This window comes from Hylobates moloch, unplaced genomic scaffold (assembly GCF_009828535.3).
Source record: "Hylobates moloch isolate HMO894 unplaced genomic scaffold, HMol_V3 SCAFFOLD_15, whole genome shotgun sequence".
Lineage (NCBI taxonomy): Eukaryota > Metazoa > Chordata > Mammalia > Primates > Hylobatidae > Hylobates > Hylobates moloch.
The window spans coordinates 3,567,646-3,591,353 of NW_026652290.1; the positions used below are offsets into that span (position 1 = coordinate 3,567,646).

At 52.3% G+C, this 23,708-nt stretch overlaps 1 protein-coding gene across 5 annotated transcripts; it reads right to left on the reverse strand.

The window, feature by feature from the left end:
- Positions 1-1,035: 1,035 nt before the first annotated feature.
- Positions 1,036-23,130, reverse strand: ARMC7 (armadillo repeat containing 7). Of its 5 annotated transcripts, none has more exons than XR_004252340.2 (4): positions 22,718-23,130; positions 22,491-22,634; positions 18,385-18,567; positions 1,836-1,896 (listed from the first exon to the last, which is right to left on the reverse strand). XR_004252340.2 is itself a non-coding variant. In XM_032177897.2 (4 exons), exons 1-4 carry the CDS (start codon positions 22,806-22,808, stop codon positions 17,927-17,929), a joined length of 306 nt encoding a protein of 101 aa, XP_032033788.1. In that variant the 5' UTR covers positions 22,809-23,130; the 3' UTR covers positions 17,279-17,926. The 5 variants fall into 5 exon arrangements, 3 of the variants coding, with proteins under 3 accessions (XP_032033787.1, XP_032033789.1, XP_032033788.1); XR_004252339.2 differs by having other exon boundaries at positions 1,856-1,896; positions 18,349-18,567; XM_032177897.2 differs by lacking the exons at positions 1,836-1,896; positions 18,385-18,567 and adding exons at positions 17,279-17,992; positions 18,258-18,262.
- Between the last annotated feature and the right edge of the window lie 578 nt (positions 23,131-23,708).

Sequence of the window (23,708 nt, forward strand, 5' to 3'; positions counted from 1 at the left end):
TTTATTTGGGAACATAAAGGGACAGGCTCCCTGAGTGGGTGCTGATGAGCCCTTCCCTCCCCTCTGAGTCCAGTGGTCCCCTAATCTGCCCCATTTCCACGCCCACCTGGGTACCATTCTTGTAGCACCTGCCATTCCTGGGCCATCTAAGGGGTCAGCCTTGAGGGGGTACACGAGGCAAGGACCTCCCATTTTCCCTGAGCTCCACCTTTCCATCGGGTCCCACGCTCCTTCTGTTGACCAGGGGGCACCGTGGACATGGAGCCACATCCTTTATGTTGCTGTCTCTTCCTGACTCCCTTGAGCACCACTCTCACTGCGTCCCTGATGCCCTCGTGAGATACACTTCTGGGGTAGGGCTCCCCATCACTGAGTGTGACAGCAGAGGAGGGCCGAAGCTTTTAGCCGGGGCCATGGGGTGGCGAATGGGGGAGGAGGGCTGAAGCTTTCAGTTGGGGCCGTGGGGTGGCAAGGGGAGAAGATGCAGTTCCCAGGGCTGGTGCCTCTATTCCGACGTGTCATCACCTGCATGGCCTAGTGCTTGATGCCCGATGGCCACATTAAGTCTCTGGGCTGTCACTCAAGAGCAGGGACCACATCTTCATCTTGGAGTCATAGTGCCTGGCAGATAGCAGGGCTGGGCGGATAGTCAATGCTAGGCCACAGGTTATCCAGGTTGGCATCCACCAGGCCCAAATGCCCAGCTTGGAGAGCCCCTGGGGGAGGTATCCATCCTCCAGAGCCCTGGAGGGGGCACCACATCTTCCCAGGGTGAGATCCTTTTACCACAAGGCATCTCATTCCTGTCCCTGAAAACTACTCCAGACACTTCTGTTAAGGGATAATCCCTGATTTCCTGCAGCGAAGGCAGCTCTCCTAAGCCTCAGGCCCAGCTCCTGAGAACACTGTCCTGCAAAGCCTCTGGGTCCAGGCACTTGGCCGCTTTTTTTTTTTTTTTTTTTTTGAGACAGAGTCTCTCTCTGTCACCCAGGCTGGAGTGCAGTGGCGCGATCTCGGCTCACTGCAAGCTCCGCCTCCCGGGTTCACGCCATTCTCCTGCCTCAGCCTCTCCAAGTAGCTGGGACTACAGGCGCCCGCCACCACGCCCGGCTAATTTTTTGTATTTTTAGTAGAGACGGGGTCTCACCGTGGTCTCGATCTCCTGACCTCGTCATCCGCCCGCCTCGGCCTCCCAAAGTGCTGGGATTACAAGCGTGAGCCACCGCGCCCGGCCTTTGGCCGCTTCTTATACCAGGGCCTGAGCCTGGCGGTGGTGGCACCAGACGTAGGGTTGAGAGTGCCAGCCTATGAAAGCAGCTCCAGTTTGATCTTCTCCGTGTGTCTCCGGAGTCTGGCTTCCTCACTCCCAGTGGCGTTTCATCACAGTGTAAATGCCTGTCCTGCTGAAAGAACCGCCTTTCAAATGGCTGAAAAGGCACCAATGGGGCAGCATGTGCTCCCCCTGTTCCCTGCGTCCACATCAGGACCGTGGTCTCCAGCAGCAGGGGTGCTGCGGTCTCGCGGTCTCCATGGATCAGCGCTGCTGCGGGGCCACGCTCCTCGGCAGTGGGATACCCAGGGCAGAGTGCGCCTGCCGGCCGCGGGCCTCGGCCACCTGGCGGGGGGAGCAGAAGTCCTCCAGGAAGATCTGTGCCAGGTTCCGGAGCCTGGCGCTGGCAGAGAGGGAGAAGCGAAGCATGCACTGCACCACGGGCGTGGCGGTCAGCTCTGGGAGAAAGCTGCGGCCCGGCGGGCTCAGGTGCATGAGCGTGGTGATGGCAGACAGCACCGTCTCCTCGTTGGGGCTGGACAGGCAGTTGATGATGAGTGGGACGCCTCCTGCCTGCAGGATGTGCTCCTTGTTGGCCCTGTCTGGGCACAGGTTGCACAGGCCTCCTGTGGGAGAGCAACGAAGAATCTGGGTAGTGTAGCCCCGGGCCTCCTCCCAGCTCCCCTGCCCGTGAGCCCCAGGGAGGGGCCCAGGCTGTTGAGAAGCTGGCCCCAGCACAAGGGATCCCAAGCCCATTCCGGCTCCTGCCTTCTCAAGGTTCCAGAAAGGCCTGCCTGCCTGCTCCAGCCTGCCACAGCCCAGCCTCCCAGAAGCGGGCACAAATCCCTTTCCCTCTCGGTTCAGCAAGTTCAATGGCTGATATGCTTTTTTTTTTTTCCCCTTTCTTAAATGTAAAAACCTAAAACAAGGCCAGCCCAGACACAGTGGTTCATGCCTGTAATCCCAGCACTTTGGAAGGCTGAAGTGGGTGGATCACCTAAGGTCAGGAGTTCGAGACCAGCCTGGCCAACGTGGTGAAACTGTCTCTACTAAAAATACAAAAATTAGCCGGGCGTGGTGGCAGGTGCCTGTAATCCCAGCTACTTGTGAGGCTGAGGCAGGAGAATTGCTTGAACCTGGGACGCGGAGGTTGCAGTGAGCCGAGATTGCACCACTGCACTCCAGCCTGGGCGACAGAGCTAGATTCTGTCTCAAAAAAAATAAATAAAAAACTAAAACCCTATAATGTATCATCACCTTAGAACAATTTATAAAAATTATAAAAATATAAGATGATGGTTTCATGGGTATATACTTATACCAAAATTTATCAAATTGTACCATTTAAATATGTACAGTTTATTATGTCCATTACATAGCAATAAAACTGTTAAAAATACTAGAATGGGCTGGGCACAGTGGCTCACACCTGTAATTCCAGTACTTTGGGAGGCCAAGGCAGGAGGATCCCTTGAGCCCAGGAATTCGAGACCGGCCTTGGCGACATGGCAAAACTCTGTCTCTACCAAAACACACAAAATTAGCCAGGCGTGGTGGTACACGCTTGTAGTCCCAGCTACTTGAGGCTGAGGTGGGAGGACTGCTTGGGCCCAAGAAGTGGAGCTGCAGTAAGCCATGATCGCACCACTGCATTCCAGCCTGGGCAACAGAGTGAGATCTTGTCTCAAAAACAAACAAATGGCTGGGCACAGTGGCTCATGCCCATAATCCCAGCACTTTGGGAGGCCGAGGTGGGTGGATCACCCTGAGGTCAGGAGTTCCAGACCAGCCTGGCCAACATGGTGAAACCATGTCTCTACTAAAAATACAAAAATTAGCTGGGCCTGGTGGCACATGCTTGTAATCCCAGCTACTTGGGAGGCTGAGGCAGAATAGCTTGAACCCGGTAGGTGGAGGTTGCCGAGATGGCACCACTGCATTCCAGCCTGGGCAACAGAGCAAATACTACGTCTCAAATGTTAGGTGGCTGACCTAACGTTTGTTTTTCATTCTACAATTTGAAATATGTGAATACATGTAAGTATTTAGTAAAAATGGGATACTCTGCTTGCTGCTTGGTCAGTTTTCTGAGATGGGGTGGGGTCTCCCTATGTTGTCCAGTCTGTTCTTGAACTTCTGGCTTTAAGCCATCCTGCCTTAGCCTCCCTGGGAGTTAAGACTGACTACAGGCATGCACCACTGTGCATGGCTTATGCCAGCTTTTTTTTCTTTTTTTGAGACAGAGTTTTGCCCTGTTGCCCAGGCTAGAGTTCTGTGGCATGATCTCAGCTCACTGCAACCTCCGCCTCCCAGGTTCAAGTGATTCTCCTGCCTCAGCCTCCCAAGTAGCTGGGGTAACCGGCATGTGCCACCATGCCTGGCTAAATTTTTGTATTTTTAGTAGAGACGGGGTTTCACCATGTTGGCCAGGCTGGTCTCGAACTCCTGACCTCAGGTGTTCCACCCGCCTTGGCTTCCCGAAGTGCTGGGATTACAGGCGTGAGCCACTGTGCCCGGCCCAGCTTTTTTCATTTACCAATATATTGTGATTAGCGGGGCATGGTCGAGCACGCCTATAGTCCCAGCTACTAGGGAGGCTTAGGCAGGAGAGTCGCTTGAACCCAGGAGGCTGAGGTTGCAATGAGCCAAGATTGTGCCATTGCACTCACGAGTGAAACTCCATCTCAAAACAAACAAACAAACAAAAACAACCATGTATTGTGAACACCTTTCCATGCCAACAAATCCACATGCATGGCTATGCAGTGATTGCAAATTAATGGTAAGGAGTGTACCATTTGATAGATGTAGTGTAATTAAGAGATTAGAGCATTTTAATGTTATTTCCATGTCACCGTTACTAGGATTCTGGGGGAAAACAGAAAAGGCAACAGTGAGAGATCAGTGGTTCTGGATCAAAGAACTCATGTGCTCAGGTAATGTGGCTGGAATCCCACTCCCATTCCCTCAGGTCAGGCCTCCTCAATGTAATGACCTCTTAGCCTTGGGGACAGATGCTACCTTGTTTTGGAGGTCACTCTGCTCAGCACCGGCTGCTCACTGCGGGAAGATGACTTCCTGTGCATCCTGAGCTTCCTGTCATCACAGTACCCCTCCCTTTGGTTCCTGCTCAGTGGAGGAAGCCACCTCTCAGCTCATTTGCAAAACATGCCCAGTGTCCTGAGTGACCCATCAGGAGTGAAGGCCACAGCTCTACCCACTTCCCCTGTTTTTCTGGAAACTAACAAAGAGAAGACTTACCTGAACCTGAAACCCAACTAAGACATCTTCCCCAGCCAGAGGGACAGGTGCCCATGGTGTCCCTGCCAAGGACCCTCCTCCACTGACTGAGGCAGGAGTCTGCCAAGGTTTCACTCTGCTGCCTGCTCCCGCAGGCACCTGGGTCAGGCTGGTCCTGCTTTGGGGGAACATTTTTTTTTTTTTTTTTCTGAGATGGAGTTTCGCTCTTTCACCCAGGCTGGAGTGAAGTGGCGCGATCTCGGCTCACTGCAACTCCTGTCCCCCGGGGTTCAAGTGATTCTCCTGCCTCAGCCTCCCAAGTAGCTGGGATTACAGGTACATGCCACCACGCCTGGCTAATTTTTTTGTATTTTTAGTAGAGACAGGGTTTCACCATATTAGCCAGGCTGGTCTTAAACTCTTGACCTCAGGTGATCCACCCATCTTGGCCTCCCAAAGTGCTAGGATTACAGGCGTGAGCCACCGCGCCCAGCTGGGGAACATTATTAAAGGATCTCACTGCACGTGGAGTAAATTCCAGACGTCCGTGTGGTCCTTACCCCTGAGCCATCCTGTCTGTTCTTCCCTCTCCCTGGCACTCATTGCAGTCGCCAACCTCAGTCCATCCCTGAGACCTTTCAGCCCCCAGCTGGCACACGCTGACACCCTCTTGCTGGTAACAAACCCTCCACTGCTCTCCTTGCGAGTGGCAGCTTCCTGGGATACCCAACTATGCGCTCTGCCACGTCAGGGCAGCCCTTCATCACCTGGTCCTTTAAGCACTGACCCGGGGCGGAAAGGGCTGAAAGAACCACAGATGGTCAGGGAGCTGGACAGTGTGGCTCCCTGACATCCTGCCCACCCTGGACTTCTGTAGTTCTTAGATCTGGGCTGCAGCTCACAGGCAAGACACATCTGAGGGAGGGAAGGAACTCTTTGGCCTCTCTGGAGTCCTGAGAAAGAGAAGCAGCAGCAGAGGGCAAGCAGGCCCTGACCGAGCGCCTCTCCCCGTGAGGCCCTTGGAGCCTCCCTTGCCAGTCCCATTTCAGCACTTGCTAAAGCACAGGGTGGCCCCTAGCGTGGCTGTGGCGTTCTGTGGGCTGCCTTCTGTCCTTGCTCTGTCCCTTCCACCAGGAGCTATAAGGCAGGTCTCAAGCTCCTAGAACTGTGGACACTTCACTGAGCACACACTGGACACATGACTGAACCCTAGAAACAAGTACTATCATCAGAAGTCGAGGCTATGAGAGGCTGAGTGAGCTGCCCAAAACGCTAAAGAGAGGGAGCCTTCTGCCCCTCCCATGGGAAGTGGCGCCCTCTGGAAGCTGTAAGGACAACAAATCCGGCCTTGGGCAGATGCCAGGCTCAGGCTGGAGCAGGGGCAGTGGAAGTGCTGTGGTCGGACTCAGCTGCTCAGACACACCCGAGGCATGTCTCCCGAGCCGACAGGGGAGCGGCCTCCTGTGCACACTGGACTGCAGCAGGGGTGATGGGATTTCTCTCTGTGGAAAAGTGTGATAAGGTGAAGCCCGAGTCACTGCCTGGCAGCTGAGTCATCACCACACCCAGGTGCGCCTGGGCAGGGCACTGCCACCCAGACTGCGGAAAACCAGAGGGTGGGGGCGGGAGGAGGCCTCGGGAGAGCCCCCCTCTCCCTCCCTCCCCACGCAGAGGCCTGGGAGTCTGCAAGGATGGACCGGGTGCCAGCCAGAGCTCACCAGCTGCTTGGGCCCTCTCTGCAGTGGCAGGGAACTCCTGAAGCCCCTCTGCCTGGTGGGTAGTGTCCCTTAGAGATGAAGAAGCGGGTGAGGGCCAGAAAAGAAAAGGGCAGCGAGTTTCAGGGCAGGAAGTCTGAGCTGCAGCAGAAAGATGAGCCAAGATGGCGCCAGAGGACCCACAAGAGGTCACAGCCACAGCTGCTTTGAGCTTCTCCCTGGGTCTACCTGTGTGAACCTGCCCTGAAGAACTGAGGAGAGCCATGGAAAAGGAGCAACGTGGAAACTGGGAGCTTCCTAGAATGCTTGGTAATAGCCAGATGGCTAAATTATGGTACAGGTATATGATGAAACAGCATACAGTACTTTTTTTTTTTTTTTTTGAGTATGAGCCTCGCTCTTGTCGCCCACGCTGGTGTGCAGTGGCACGATCTCGGCTCACTGCAACCTCCCCCTCCCGGGTTCAAGTGATTCTCCTGCCTCAGCCTCCCAAGTAGATGGGATTACAGGCATGTACCACCACGCCCAGCTAATTTTGTATTTTTAGTAGAGACGGGGGTTTCACCATGTTGGCCAGGCTAATCTCGAACTCCTGACCTCGTGCCTTGGCCTCCCAAAGTGCTGGGATGACAGGCGTGAGCCATTGTGTCCGGCAATATTTACAGTTCTTAAAAATAATGTCTTCAGGCTGGGCGCGGCAGATCACGAGATTAGGAGATTGAGACCATCCTGGCTAACACACGGTGAAACTCCCTGTCTACTAAAAATACAGAAAATTAGCCGGGCACGGTGGTGGGCGCCTGTAGTCCCAGCTACTCAGGAGGCTGAGGCAGAAGAATGGCCTGAACCCGGGAGGTGGAGGTTGCAGTGAGCAGAGATCGCGCCACTGCACTCTAGCCAGGGCGACAGAGTGAAACTCTTGTCTCAAAAAAAAAAAGAAAAAAGTCTTCAAAGGCCAGGTGTGGTGGCTCATGCCTGTCATCCCAGCACTTTGGGAGGCCGAGGCGGGTGGATCACAAGGTCAGGAGTTCAAGACCAGCCTAGCCAACATAGTGAAACCCCGTCTCTACTAAGGAAAAAAAAAAATTAGCTGGGCCTGATGGTGTGTCCCTGTAGTCCCAGCTACTTGGGAGGCTGAGGCAAGAGAATTGCTTGAACTCGGGAGGTGGAGATTGCAGTGAGCCGAGATTGTGCCACTGCACTCCAGCTTGGGTGACAGAGTGAGACTTCGCCTCAAAAATTAAAAAAAAAAAAAAAGTCTCCAAAGAATAATTCATGTTAGAAAATGCCTGTAATTTAAGATGAAGGAGGGAAGAAGGACACCAGATTGTACATACAATAAGATAGGCCCGCTAAGACGCCACTTCCTCTAAGAGCTTTCTGTGAGCACCTAACCTGCCCCCCACCACACCCCCCTCACCAGGCTTTGCTTCTTTCCTTCACACTTACTGACATCACAGTAGTTATTTGTCAAAACGTTTATTGGCTGTTGCTCCACCAAACTATAAACTCCGTAAGAACGGGGACTCTGCCTTGTCTCATTCTCTATCAGCAGCCTCGCATGTAGCAGGTGTTTAATAAATAGGAAAACGTTATCTCTACAGATAGTCTTTTAAAAATTAAAAAAGCTTGCCGGGCGTGGTGGCTCAAGCCTGTAATCCCAGCACTTTGGGAGGCCGAGGCGGGCGGATCACAAGGTCAGGAGATCGAGACCATCCTGGCTAACACGGTGAAACCCTGTCTCTACTAAAAATACAAAAAAAAAAAAAAAATTAGCCGGGCGTGGTGGCGGGCGCCTGTAGTCCCAGCTACTCGGGAGACTGAGGCAGGAGAATGGCGTGAACCCGGGAGGCGGAGCTTGCAGTGAGCCGAGATCGCGCCACTGCACTCCAGCCTGGGGGACAGAGCGAGACTCCGTCTCAAAAAAAAAAAAAAAAAAAAAAAAAAAATTAAAAAAGCCAGGGCCAGGTGCAGTGGCTCACTCCTGTAATCCTAGTAGTTTGGGAGGTGAGGCAGGAGGATCACCTGAGGTCAGGAGTTCGAGATTAGCCTGGCCAACATGGTGAAACCCCATCTCTACTAAAAATACAAAAAATTAGCTGGGCGTGGTGGCGCATGCCTGTAGTCCCAGCTACTCGAGAAGCTGAGGCAGGACAATCGCTTGAACCCGGGAGGCAGAGGTTGCGGTGAGCTGAGATCACAGCACTGCACTCCAGCCTGGGCAACAAGAGTGAAACCCCGTCAAAAAATAATAATAATAATTTTAAAAGATATTATTCTCTTTTGTTTGTGTTTTGAGACGGGGTTTTGCTCTGTCACCCAGGCTGGAGTGCAGTGGCGCAATCTCAGCTCACTGCATCCTCCGCCTCCTGGGTTTAAGCAATTCTCTGCCTCAGCCTCCCGAGTAGCTGGGATTACAGGTGCCCGTCAACATGCCCGACTAATTTCCTTTTGTATTTTTAGGAGAGACAGGGTTTCACCATATTGGCCAGGCTGGTCTCGAACTCCTGACTTCGTGATCCACCCGCCTCAGCCTCCCAAAGTGCTGGGATTACAGGTGTGAGCCACCATGCCCGGTCAGACGTTATTCTTTTTTAAAAGCTGAATTTCACTGAGAAAGGAGAATAACTCATCAAATGACACCATTAACACAGTAAAAAGGCAAAAGGAGAAAACATTCATTGACTATCCATCTGACAGGAGGCTGGTATCCAGAACACATCAAGAACTCCTGCATATCAATAAAAGATGAACAACCCAATTTTGAAAATGAGCAAAAAGACTTAAAGTCTTCTTTGCAAAAGGGCCAAAACATATGGAAATATGCTCATTACGTATCCGAGAAATAAAAATTATAACTACAAGAATATGCCACTACACACCCAACATAATAGCAAAAATAAAAAACACTGCTGCTGGGTGCGGTGGCTCACACCTGTAATCCTGGCACTTTGGGAGGGTGAGAAGGGTGGATCACTTGAGGCCAGGAGTTCCAGACCAGCCTGGCCAACATGGCGAAAACCCATCTGTACTAAAAATACAAAAATTAGCCAGGCATGGTGGCATACATATGCAACCTCAGCTACTCGGGAGGCTGAGGTGGGAGAATCGCTTGAACCCAGGAGGCGGAGGTTGCAGCGAGACGAGATCGCGCCAACTGTGCTCCAGTGTAGGTGACAGAGCGAGACTCCATCTCAAAAACAAAAAAAAAAATGGCCAATACTAAGTGTTGGCAAGGAAGTAGAGCATATAGCATAACCTTGTGTAACTACATGGAAAAGTGATTTGGCAGTTTCTCATGACGTTAAATGCACATCTACCCTAGGACTGCGCAACTCCACTCCTAGGTGAGAGAAATGAGTACATATTTGTATGAACATGATCCTAACAGCTTCATTCATAAAGTTTTAAACTAGAAACAACTCAAATCTCCGTCTACAGGCAGATGCATAAACAAATTGTGGCACATCCAAAGGAATGGACGATGATACTGCAACAATTTGGATGAATGTGAAAAACATAATGTTGAGTGAAAGAAATCAGATACGAGAGTAGATCCTGCATGATTCTGTTTGTATGAAGTTCAAGAACAGGCAAAACAAATCCACCGGATAGAGGTTAGAATAGTGGTTGCCTTGGAGTGGGAGATACTGACCCAGTGTGGGTGTGATGAGAGTTTCTACGTCTTGGTTTAGGAGCTGCTTACGTGAATGTACACATAGCTCAATGAATTTCAAAATTCACCAAACTGGCACTTAAGATATGTGCATTTTATTCTGTTGATCATACTGTAATCTTTTTTTTTTTTTTTTTGAGACCGAGTCTCGCTCTGTCGCCCAGGCTGGAGTACAGTGGTGCGATCTCGGCTCACTGAAATCTCCCCCTCCCAGGTTCAAGTGATTCTCCTGCCTCAGCCTCCTGAGTAGCTGGGACTACAGGTGCCCGCCACCACGCCCGGCTAATTTTTTGTATTTTTAGTAGAGATGGGGTTTCACCGTATTAGCCAGGATGGTCTTGATCTCCTGACCTCAAGATCCGCCCGCCTCGGCCTCCCAAAGTGCTGGGATTACAGGCGTGAGCCACCGCGCCCGGCCGCCATACTGCAATCTTAAAAATTGTTATAAAACAGAAAGGAGAACAAGTTCTGACTGTCTGATGAACATGCTCTGCACAAGGCGAAGAGAAAACAAGAAGCAAGGGCAGGGCCTTCTAGACATCAGGAAACACAGGAACTCTATACGAGAACCCTGGGGGAGGCAAAAGAGGAAACCCCACACGACAGCAAGATGAGAAAGTCAGAGACTCAGGGAGGTCAGGTGGGTGACCTCAGCTCACATGCCATGTCGGGCACTGGGGCAGGGAGGGACAACCCAGATCACGAGGGGAAGGTCAAAGGATGGTCCCAGGGATTAAATGGGGTGATATTGGCCTGGCATGGGGGCTCACGCCTGTAATCCCAGCACTTTGGGAGGCTGAAGGTGGATCACCTGAGGTCAGGAGTTCAAGACCACCCTGGCCAACATGGCAAAACTCCATCTCTACTAAAAATACAAAAATTAGCTGTGCATGGTGGCACTCGCCTGTAGTCCCAGCTACTTGGGAGGCTGAGGCAGGAGAATGACTTGAACTTGGGAGGCGGAGGTTGCAGTGAGCCCAGATCATGCCACTGCACTCCAGCCTGGTCAACAGGGTGAGACTCCATCTCAAAAACAAAACAACAAAACGAGGTGATGCTTCTGACAAGTGCTTAGCTGGCACCTGGCACCTGGTGGCTGGGCAGGCCCTCGGCAAGGGCAGCTCAAGATACAGCTACATCTGGGGACTCACCCATGCTGAGCTGAAGCAGCCCAGGGTCAAAGTCTTCACAGCAGGCCGGGCGTGGTGGCTCACGCCTGTAATCCTTGCACTTTGAGAGGCCGAGGCGGGTGGATCACTTGAGGTCAGGAGCTCTAGACTAGCCTGGCCAAGATGGTGAAACCCTGTCCCTACTAAAAATATAAAAAATTAGCCGGGCATGGAGGCAGGCGTCTGTAATCTCAGCTACTCGGGGGGCTGTGGCAGGAGAATCACTTGAACCCGGGAGGCAGAGGTTGCAGTGAGCCGAGATCGCACCATCGCACTCCAGCCTGGTGGGACAGGAGTGAGACTTCGTCTCAAAAAAAAAAAAAAAAAAAAAAACATATATATATATATATATACATCTTCACAGGGGATTATTTGTTCTTGGGTTTTCCTTTAGTGTCTTGAAAATGGCTCCTTCAATTTCAAGTCTGAAAGACAGGCCGGGCGCAGTGGCTCACGCTTGTAATCCCAGCACTTTGGGAGGCCGAGGTGGGCAGATCACGAGGTCAGGAGATCGAGACCATGGTGAAACCCCGTCTCTACTAAAAATACAAAAAAATTAGCTGGGCATGGTGGCAGGTGCCTGTAGTCCCAGCTACTAGGAGAGGCTGAGGCAGGAGAATGGCGTGAACCCAGGAGGCGGAGCTTGCAGTGAGCCGAGATTGCGCCACTGCACTCCAGCCTGGGCGACAGAGCGAGACTCCGTCTCAAAAAAGAAAAAAAAAAAAGTCTGAAGGACAGACAGTACACAGAGTAAGCTACCCTTTGTGTAAGAAGGCAGGGTGGAGATGAAAACACCTCTGTGTATGCACTCACGCTGGCAAGACACCAAAGTGTAATAAGGAAATGGGTTAGTACGAGGCAGGGAACAAGGTAGAAGGGACCAGAATGGAGGTGAGACTTCTGAAAATACCCTGTAATACAGTTTTGTTTTTTTTTTTTTTTTGGAGACGGAGTCTTGCTCTGTCACCCAGGCTGGAGTGCAGTGGCGCGGTCTTGGCTCACTGCAAGCTCTGCCTCCCAGGTTCACGCCATTCTCCTGCCTCAGCCTCCCCAGCAGCTGGGACTACAGGCGCCCACCACAACACCCAGCTAATTTTTTTTTGTATTTTTTTTTTTAGTAGAGACAGGGTTTCACAGTGTTAGCCAGGGTGGTCTCGATCTCCTGACCTTGTGATCCGCCAGCCTCAGCCTCCCAAAGTGCTGGGATCACAGGCGTGAGCCACCACACCCAGCCCTTAAACTGTTTTAGTAACAAAACTGCTAAGTATTCTATGATATTCTAGGATTCAACCAGTTTTCATGAAAGCAGAAAATTATCTCCTGATTCCTTCATATCTCCATGCAACATCTAGGATGGTGCAAGTATACAGGACATTTAAGAGTCAGTCAATGGTGGTGTGGGCAGACACTCCCAAATGAATTCCAACGGCTTTCATTTAGGACTTGAACTCAGAATTCTTTCATTTAATGACTATTTACTGAGATCCTGGCTTTACATCTGGTTTCCATAATTCATCCACCTCCCATCCAACATCCCAAACAAGGGCAGCTCTGGCCTAACCAAGGCCGCCTCCCAGTGTCTGTTCCTTCTTTTTTTGTTTGTGGTTTTTTTGGAGACAGTGTCTTGCTCTGTCACCCAGGCTGGAGGGCAGCGTCATGATCATGGCTCACTGCAGCATCGACCTTCTGGGCTCAGGTGATCCTTCTGCCTCAGCCTCCTAAGTACCCGGGACTACATGCGTGTACCACCATGCCTCATTAATTTTTCATATTTTTTTGTAGAGCTGGGGTCTTACTGTGTTTCCCAGGCTGGCCTCAAACTCCTGGGCTCAAGTGATCCTCCCACCCCAGCCTCCCAAAGTGCTAGGATTACAGGCATGAGCCACTGCACCCAGCCCCAGTGGCAGTTCCTCTATGACACTGGTACAGTGTGGCCCCGGACTGTGGGCACTACCAGTTGCAGCAGAAATTACTACCAGTTGCACCAGAACTCACTCAGGGATGTGGCAGAGACAGCAAGGTGCCGTAGAGACAAAGAACAAAGGAAGAGGCCGGGCGGGGTGGCTCATGCCTGTAATCCCAGCACTTTGGGAGGCCGAGGCGGGCGGATCATCAGGTCAGGAGTTTGAGACCAGCCTAACCAATATGGTGAAACCCCATCTCTACTAAAAATACAAAAAAATTAGCTGGGCATGGTGGAGTGCACCTGTAATCCCAGCTACTCAGGAGGCTAAGCTAGGAGAATCGTTTGAACCTGGGAGGCAGAGGTTGCAGTGAGCCGAGATTGCGCCACTGTACTCCAGCCTGGGTGACAGAGCGAGACCTCACCTCAAAAAAAAAAAAAAAAAAAAAAGAACAAGGTACTAGAGTCTGAGCCTGGTGCCAGCTGGGTTCCCGGGGCACAGAATTTGGATCCTGGATGACAGGGGCGAAGTCCTGGCTCCAGTTATCACTAACAGCGGGAGCCCCAGGCAGTGGACTTGCCCTCACTTGGTGGTGGGGGTTCCTGATATGTAAAAAGGGGTTAGAACCATCTGCCTTGCCGTTAATGACAGATTCAGAGGCCTTGTGGGCAGGGCTGGTTCGGGTGGGCGTGTGGTGAGCACTGGGCGGGCATCCAGGAGAGGCAGCTTTTATCCCAACAGCACCCAAACAGGAGCCCTGGACCCTGGGGAGAAAAGGCAGCCAGAAGCACAAGAAAGGGTCAATAAACTAGTTCTACGATTGCTCTAAATGGGCAAATCCACAAGAGGCCACAAAAGAGCCCCGAGACTTGAAAACCCATGCACGTTCTCCGCAGTCGCTGTAGCCGGATCCTTCCTCATGGCTGTGGCGGTGCCGACGGCCAACTGAGAGGAAGCCACAGGAGAAAGAGATCGCCATACAGAGACGACGGTGAGCAAGGCCAGGCTGCTGCTGGCGAGTGGTTGCTGCCACTGCAGTTCCACTGCCACCGCTGATGGGAACACTTGAGGTCAGACTGAAGCCCTGGCTGACGTCGAGAGCGGGGGCTTCTCTAGGGGTCTGCAGGCCCCCAAGCATGGAAATCTTGAGTCCCTTCATGAAATTCCAGGCACCTAGCTAGTCCTGAGAAGCAAACGAGCAACTTGATAAGCAAGAAGGTAATAGTTAGCTTAAAACAATAGCCAAGGAAGTCAGAATCAGGGGATGTCTGGTTTCCCCATAGAAACTAAAGATAACTTTTTTTTTTTTTTTTTGAGACAGTCTTGCTCTGTCGCCCATGCTGGAGTGCAGTGGCGCGATCTTGGCTCACTGTAACCTCTGCCTGCCTCCTGGGTTCAAGCGATTCTCCTGCCTCAGCTTCCAGAGTAGCTGGGATTACAGGCTCCTGCCACCACACCCAGCTAGATTTTGTATTATTAGTAGAGACAGGGTTTCAGCATGTTGGCCAGGCTGGTCTTGAACTCCTGAGCTCAAGTGATCCACCCGCCTCGGCCTCCCAAAGTGCTGGGATTACTGGTGTGAGCCACTACGCCCGGCCTAAAGATAACATCTTAATATCTGTCCTTGAGTTGCTTTTCAGAAACCTGGACCCTCAACAAACAGTTCCCCTGGCACTGAGAGCTCAGATAAAAGGAACTGAAAACTGCACTCTGACCATTCTTTAGACTCCTTGAGGGGCCTGGAGGACATGCTCACAGGTCATAGCTAACATTCTTTTTTGCTGATGCCAAATTTGTAGACAAAGCTTCACCTCCTTAACCAATCACAAATCAGAAAATCTTTGAAGCCACCTATGATCTGTGCCCAATCCCTTGGAGACATCCTGCCTTCTTAGGCCAAACCAATATATAGCCTCCCAGTGCTGATTTAAAACTTTGTCTGTAACCTCTGCCTCCTGCCTTTGAACACCCTTACCCATAAGCCATCTGGGAGTTTGGGTCTTGAGCATGGGCTGCCGGATTCTTCTTGCTGGTCGCCCCGCAATAAAGGCCTCACTTTTGGCTGGACACAGTGGCTCACGCCCGTAATCCCAACACTTTGGGAGGCCGAGGCGGGCAGATCACCTGAGGTGAGGAGTTCGAGACCAGCCTGGCCAACATGTCGAAACCCAGTCTCTACTAAACATACAAAAATTAGCCGGGTGTGGCCGGGCACGGTGGCTCACGCTTGTAATCCCAGCACTTTGGGAGGCCGAGGCGGGCGGATCACGAGGTCAGGAGATCGAGACCACGGTGAAACCCCGTCTCTACTAAAAAATACAAAAAAATTAGCCGGGCGTGGTGGCGGGCGCCTGTAGTCCCAGCTACTCGGAGAGGCTGAGGCAGGAGAATGGCGTGAACTCGGGAGGCGGAGCTTGCAGTGAGCCGAGATCGCGCCACTGCACTCCAGCCTGGGCGACAGAGCGAGACTCCGTCTCAAAACAAAAAAACAAAACAAAACAAAACAAAACAAAAAAAATTAGCCGGGTGTGGTGGCGGGTGCTTGTAATCCCAGCTACTCAGGAGGCTGAAGGCAGGAGAACTGCTTGAACCAGGTAGGCGGAGGTTGCAGTGAGACAAGATCGCACCACTGCACTCCAGCCTGGGCGACAGAGGGAGACTTAGTCTCAAAACAAACAAACACACAAACAAACCAACCAAAGCTGCACTTTCTCACTGCAGTTTTGTCAGTAATTGGCCTTAGTGTGAAGGCTGAGCGGATCCATTTGGTTGGATAGCATCCGGCTTCCAGCCCTCAGAGACGAGGCAGAAGTGCTGGGCCAAAGAGCAGACCTCACTCAGGGCTGCCACAGCAAAGCCAGCATGGAAGGGTACCTGTGAGTGCGGTGGCTGCAGGGACAGACCGAAGGAAGCCTGCATTCTCCACCCTGGCCTGTGACAGCCAGATGAGGGGCAGCTGTCTGCACCACAGCTTCCTTATTGATAAAATGAGCAATTTGGGGTAAACTCCTTTCTAGCTTTCACTCCACAATCCTAGGAATTGGAACTCCTCTAAGGGCAGGAAAAGGGCCTTAGAGGCCCTTTTAGACTCTGACTGCTTTGGGTTTAAGTCTCAGGTCTGGTACTCTTTATTTATTTACTTTTTTTGAGACGGAGTTTCACTCTTGTTGCCCAGGCTGGAGTGCAATGGCATGATCTTGGCTCACCTCAACCTCTACCTCCTGGGTTCAAGCGATTCTCCTGCCTCAGCCTCCCGAGTAGCTGGGATTACAGGCGCGCACCACTGCACCCAGCTAATTATATTTTTAGTAGAGACGGTGTTTCTCCATGTTGGTCAGGCTGGTCTCGAACTCCCGACCTCCGGTGATCCGCCCACCTCGGCCTCCCAAAGTGCCGGGATTACAAGCATCAGCCACCACGCCCGGCCTAGGTCTGGTACTCTTTAAACCTTTGGCCAGCCCACGGAACCTCCCTAAGCCTCAGAGTCCTGATTGGAAAGAAGGCGGTGTAAGCACATCTACTTCAGTACTATCTCCAATGCACAAGAAGCAAGCGCCTGGCACCCAGTGGGTGCTCCCCAAGTGTGAGCTAATGCCATCCGTGATGGGGGCACAACAGCACCGGGCCTGTAGCCAGGCTCTCCCCACCTAACATTGCCTGGGCACCCTCTGGGAGGCTGAGGATGGGTGTTCCTGTCATTCCGTGATGTTTTTCCAGAAGGTAAGAATTCCTGGAGCAGATGAGTGGTTCCCTTGATAGGACGTTATCCCATCTCCCACCTCACCTCTCTGAGAGAAGGGGCGACTGCTCACCCTCAAAGGGTTTTGGGTATTTGTCTTTGGATGGCGACCAAGGGGATCCTATCTGCAGCTGCAGACACTAACCCTAAAAGAGCACTCTGGTGTTTCATTTAATTCTCTCAACTGATGTGAAGCAGCTACTGCCACTGTCCCCATCTGACAGATGATTGGAGGAGAGAGAACCCACACCCAGATGCCTGCCTGACCCCGAGGCCCAGCTCTCATCCAACTCACTGTGCTGCTTGCCAACAAGCAGACACTTGTTTTGTTTGTTTTTGTAGGGACAGGGTTTTGCTATGTTGCCCAGGCTGCTCTCGAACTCCTGGCGGCTCAAGCGATCCTCTTGCTTCAGCCTCCCAGAATGCTGGGATTACAGGTATGAACCACCCTGCCCAACCAAGCAGACAGTGGTTTTTGTTCTTTCTATTTTTTGGAGACAGAGTTTCGCTCTGTCGCCCAGGCTGGAGTGCAGTGGTGTGATCTTGGCTCACTGCAACCTCTGTCTCCTGGTTCAAGCAACTCTTCTGCCTCAGCCTCCGAGTAGCTGGGACTACAGATGCGCGCCATCACACCCAGCTAATTTTTGTATTTTTAGTAGAGACGGGATTTTGCCATGTTGACCAGGCTGGTCTCGAACTCCTGACCTCAAGTGATCCACCCGCCTCGGCCTCCCAAATGGGATTACAGGTGTGAGTCACCGCACTCAGCTTGGTTTTGGTTCTGCGAGCCACAGCCATGGGCAATCTGACCCAGCTCTCCACTCTGCCAGTCCTTCCAGAACCAACCCTGCCCAGGGGTGCTGCACCAAGTCATGGCCAGGACTCCACATCTATTAAGTGAAGATCCTCTGCCTTTCCTTTCTCTTCTCTCCTCCTCCCTAGGCCAAAAGGCCTAAGCACTCAAAGCATGCAGACAGAAGCAAGGCTGGCTCTGGCTCAGGGAGATCACAATCTCAGGGCTGCCACAGGCGATAAAAGACTCAAAGCTCCAAAGCACAGCACAGAGTCTTCTCCAGAAACAGCAGAATAAATGCCTGTCGGGGATCCCCAAGCAGAGACACTAAGAGAAAGGGAAACGACGGCAATAAGAAAATACGCGGTGGCTCTCCTTCTCAGTCATGCATAATAAATACAAGAGAAATTTCGAGAAATTTCATCTGCAGAGGGTCCCACGGAGGGATTCGACGCTGAGAAAGCCACTGTGCTTGGGGCGGGGGAGCTTGCTTGGACAGAAGAAGGAAGAGAAAAAAGGGACGAAAAAATGGTTGGGAAAAGTAAAACTGGTGATAATGATCCTAACAATTCTAGATAAAGTAGCTGCACAGAGACACAGATGCACAGACACACACATCCACACTTCTACTCCCACAACCGCCTGCAAGGCAGGCAAGGCGGGTGAGGAAACCACGCTCGGAGAAGGGACGGGACTCAGCTTCTAGGAATCAGCTGTGAAGTGGAGACGCGGGGACTGCAGACTCCAGGACCCGGGCTCAGTCACCCACGCGGGGAAGCTGCCCAGGATGGCAAGAACCCAGCCCAGGCCCACGCCGCCCCCACAGCTCAGTGGACCCGGACCTCAGGGTGCCCGTCCTGGGAAAGTTGCTTCCTGACCCTGAGGAAACGCCAGCAGGAAAGACTCCACTTGGTAAACACTTTTTGTGGGGACTGCTCTGTGACTTCCGCCAATTTTTCTCCAGGGTCAGCAGCTTGATTTGAAGGAGCTCTATTGCCCCCTGGTGGAGGTTTAGCCACATGCTTCTGCAGGGGCCACCGTCACCATTCAGACTGCAGCAGCTGTGGGGCAGAGGCACGAAAAGGGAGGGGACGGAGGACGTTTTAGAGACCAACTTTTTAGAATATTTGTTTGGCATAATAATCTTCTAGAGGAGCTGGCATCACTCGGGGACCTGGGCAACTAGGGCTCCTGCCCTGGCTTGGCTTTACCAGGCGCCACTCTGGTCCTCTGCAGGGCAGTAAGTCCAGGGAGCTCACCCAAAGCCCACCGCCGTCCTTCCCCTGCACCTGGAGCTCCAGGCCCTAAACCTGCTCCCACAGCCGCGTGGGCCTCTCTCCTGGATCCTGACCCCCGGGGTGAATGCCATTGTTGGTGTGTGCACTTCCAAACCCAGGGAGTGGCCAAGGGGCAGCTGTCTGTGGGAGTGTGAATCTGTGTGCACATGTGCTGGAGCCCCCTCATGGAGAGAAGACCCTCATTTGTAGTCTAGCCCCAGGAACCTCCTTTCCTCTTTAGAGGAGACCTGGATGGTCTTTCAAAAATTTGAATCACACTTATAATAATGTATTTTTGCCGGGCGCGGTGGCTCACGCCTGTAATCCCAGCACTTTGGGAGGCCGAGGCAGGCGGATCACAAGGTCAGGAGATCGAGACCATCCCGGCTAACATGATGAAAGCCCGTCTCTACTAAAAGTACAAAAAATTAGCCGGGTGTGGTGGCGGGCGCCTGTAATCCCAGCTACTTGGGAGGCTGAGGCAGGAGAATGGTGTGAACCCGGGAGGCAGAGCTTGCAGTGAGCTGAGATCACGCCGCTGCACTCTAGCCTCGGTGACTGAGCAAGACTCCGTCTCAAAAAAAAAAAATAATAATAATAAAAAATGTGTTTTTAAAAATGTGTTACTTGGGCCAGGCGTGGTGGCTCACGACTGTAACCCCAGTACTTTGGGAGGCTGAGGCGGGCGGATCACCTGAGGTCAGGAGTTTAAGACCAGCCTGGCCAACATGGTGAAACCCCATCTCTACTAAAAACACAAAAATTAGCCGGGCGTAGTGGCGGGCACCTATAATCCCATACCGGGTGGCTGAAGCAGGAGAATTGTTGGAACGCAGGAGGCAGAGGTTGCAGTGAGCTGAGATTGCACCACCGCATTCCAGCCTGGGCAACAGAGCAAGACTCCATCTCAAAAAATAAAAAAAAATAAAATAAAAAATGTGTTATTTGATCCTATCAAGACCTTCAACCCAATTTCTGGATTATAGGAAATAAAGGGGATAAAGAAACCACAAAAAGGCAATGAGACAAACCAGAAGGGGGAACATTTGCATTCCTGGTTGGGGCCTTCAAGAATCAGTGTTATGAAATGAGGGTCCGTTTAGGGTTACAAGAGATTTATCTCTTGGGGCCAGGAGTTCGAGACCAGTCTGGGCAACACAGTGAGACCCTGTCTCGACAAAAAATTAAAAAAAAAAAAAAATTGGGCCGGGCGCGGTGGCTCACGCTTGTAATCCCAGCACTTTGGGAGGCCGAGGCGGGCGGATCAAGAGGTCAGGAGATCGAGACCACGGTGAAACCCCGTCTCTACTAAAATTACAAAAAAATTAGCCAGGTGTGGTGGCGGGCGCCTGTAGTCCCAGCTACTCGGAGAGGCTGAGGCAGGAGAATGGCGTGAACCCAGGAGGCAGAGCTTGCAGTGAGCTGAGATCGCGCCACAGACGATCCGTCTCAAAAAAAAAAAAAAAAAAAAAAATTGGTGGGATGGTGGTGACACCTGTAGTCATTGGAGGCTAAGGCAGAATTGACCCAGAATTAATTTATGGTGATATGATCACACATGATCCAACCTACATGACATATAGCCTACTCAAAAAAAAAAAAAGAAAAAAAAAAAAAAAAATAAAAAGAGTTTAAGTAATTTATGGGCCAGGCCGGTGGTCAGCCTGTAACCCAGATTTGGAGGCCGGGTGACGGATCACAAGGTCAGGATCAAACCACTGAAACCCTTAAAATACAAAATTCGGGGGCGCTGGACCCCTATCCGAGGAAAAGATAATTTATGTAGTGACTTCTTTCCAATGTGTATAATATAAAGAGGGGAAAGAAAGAGTAATTTTACAGTGGAGAAGCCTGACAAGACTTCAGCCAGGGGATTACGTGTGTGTTGCCCAGGCTGGAGTGCAGTGGCTATTCACAGGTGCAATCGTGCAATCGCAGCACACTACAGCCTCAAACTCCTGGGCTCAAGCGATCCTCCTGAGTATCTGGGACTACAGGTGGGCACTGTGCATGGCTTGAAAAAGGAATTTTTGTTTGTTCTCAAAATTTTGTTTGCTTCAAACTATTTCCCACGGCCTACATCTAAGCTCCTGCAAGCTCTGGTGCCACTGAACTCTCTAAACTCTTTTTGTGCCATTCTCCACTTCACTACAACGATCCTGCCACATCGGCCTTCCGTCTGGCTCCTTCCTGTTTTAAGGCCTTTGCCCATGCTGTGTCCCTGCTAAAATGCCGTTCTCATGATGGCCAAAACTGAAGTAACCCCCACCTTCTACTGCTGTCTCTCATCACCCCATTTATTTCCTTCTGAGCATCATCTTTTCTGTTTGCTAACCACCTGTCCCCCCTACTAGAATGTAAGCTCCTGAAGGGCAAAGACCTTTCCCTAACGTGTTCACCATACTCCAGCATTTAGAGCAGTAGCTTGCATATATGGTACACGTGCAATAAATATCTACCCAGTGAATAACTCAATAGGTCTTAAGATCATAACAACTACAGAAGCCATAAGTTACAGACTGCAAGACATCTCTGCTTCTCTTGATATGAAAACACTAAATATCAGTTATTTTTGTTTTTGAGACAGATTCTCGTTTTGTCACCCAGGCTGGAGTACAGTGGCCCAATCCCAGCTCACTGCAGCCTCGACCTCCCAGGCCCTCAGCCTCCTGAGTAGCTGGGACACCACGCCAGACTAATTTTTTTTTTTTTTCTTTTTTAGCAGAGATGGGGTTTTGCCATGTTGCCCAGGCTGGTCTTAAACTCCGGAACTCAAGTGATCTGCCTGCTTCAGCCTCCCAAAGTGCTGAGATTACAGGTGTGAGCCACCTCACCCGCCTGAAATTGTTTGTTTGTTTGTTTGTTTTTTGAGACAGAGTCTCTCTGTTGCCCAGGCTGGAGTGCAGTGGCGCCATCTTGGCTCACTGCAACCTCTGCCTACCGGGTTCAAGCGATTCTCCTGCCTCAGCCTCCCAAGTAGCTGGGATTACAGGCGCCCGCCACCACGCCCAGCTAATTTTTGTATTTTTAGTTAGAGATGGGGTTTCACCATGTTGGCCAGGCTGGTCTGGAACTCCTGACCTCAGGTGATCCACCCACCTCAGCCTCCCAAAGTGCTGGTGCTGGTATTACAGGTGTGTGCCACCGCGCCCAGCTACAAAACTGCTCTTTTTAAAACATATTTTTTTGAGACGTGGTCTCACTCTGTCACCCAGGCTGTAGTGCAGTGGCACAATCTCAGCTCACTTCGGCCTCTGCCTCCCAGATTCAAGCAATACCTCCTGCTTCAGCCTCCAGAGTAGCTGGGCCTATAGGTGCACACCACTGTGTGCAGCTAATTTTTTTTTTTTTTTTTTTTTTGAGACAGAGTCTCACTTTTGTCGCCTAGGCTGTAGTGCAGTGGCGCGATCTCAGCTCACTGCAACATTCGCCTCCTGGGTTCAAGCTTCTCCTGCCTCAGGCTCGCTAGTAGCTGGGATTACAGGCACTCGCCACCACGTCCAGCTAATTTTTGTACGAGACGGGGTTTCGCCATGTTGGCCAGGCTGGTCTCGAACTCCTGACCTCAGGTGATCCGCCCGCCTTAGCTTCCCACACTGCTGGGATTACAGGTGTGAGCCACCACGCCTGGCCCCAAGGACTCACTTCTAACTCACTTATCTCACCCTGGCCCATTTAGGCATCTAGGGAACGGGCCCCGCCCTTACCAATAGCAAACTCCACCAGGGTCTCATTCTCCTCCGACAGCGAATCGAGAAATAAATCCAGGACCTGCAGCTGCCGCAGATACTCGTAGTTGCTGGGGTCATAAGCGAAGTTGGCAAGGTTGGCGAGGACTTGCTCCTTGGCGTCTGCAACGGGAAAGCGGCACTGAAGCCAGGTCCGGGCGGCGGTCACAGAGGACCCTGCCACCTGATCCCACCGTGGCTCTCACCTTGGCTTTGGGTCTCCTGGAATTCCGTGACCAGCGCCTGCAGGTATCCCAGCCGCCCGACGTGGGGGTTCACCTTTGGCTTCTGGGCCATGGCCGCGGTGACCGAGGACCCCCAGGGACAGGCGGGAGGGTGGGAAAGGTGCGGGAGTAAAGCCGAGCGAGACCCTCACCCGCCCTCCACCTGTCTGGAGAGGGAAGACGCGGGGCGGCAAATGGGTTTCTTTCCTGGGTTCAGATTCTCCAGTAATTTGCAGCTGGAAATGGGATATGGGAGATGGGGCGAGGGTCTCAGAATCCTGTAGGAGTTGCGTTTGAAAATCGAAATTGGGGCGCGGCAGACAGGGAACCGTCTGCGGGTTGGTGCTGGCGGAGGGGGCACTGGGGCCCCGCCCCCGGCTCCCGGGCTCGGTTCCGGCCTCCCGGCGGAAGCCGCGCTGTCCCTACCTCTAAAGGGGCGGGACGAGGCAGGCGAGGGGCGGGGCCGTCGCCAAACTCCTTGGCGCGCGTGCGCGGCGCGCTTTCCGTTTTTCTGCATGCGGAAGCTCTTTAGCTTGTGCAGGAACCAGCAGCGAGCGGCTTCGCCGAGGCAGGTGCGAGCGTGGGTGGGTGTACTGCGAGGAGCAGCCTGGTCTCCCATATCCCATGTCCAGCTGCAAATTACTGCAAAATCTGAACGCAAGAAAGAAACCCACTTGCCGCCCCCGCCAACAGGAGGGTGGATGAGGGCCTCGCTCGGCTTTCCCGCCACACCTTTCCCACTCTCCCGCCGGTCCCCCGGGGTCCTCCGCCGCCCCAACATGGCCCAGAAGCCGAAAGTGAGACACCCATGTCGGGCGGCTGGAATTCCGCGAGGAGCAACTCAGGAGCGCAACGGAGTCTGGCAGCACCCATGTTGGAGGACGTCGAGGCAGAAGCACCTCCAGGGTCCCCACGGCTGGCGGGGGCGCGGCCCATCCTCCTTGACCAGGACGTCCCTTTGGAGCGCAGGCGT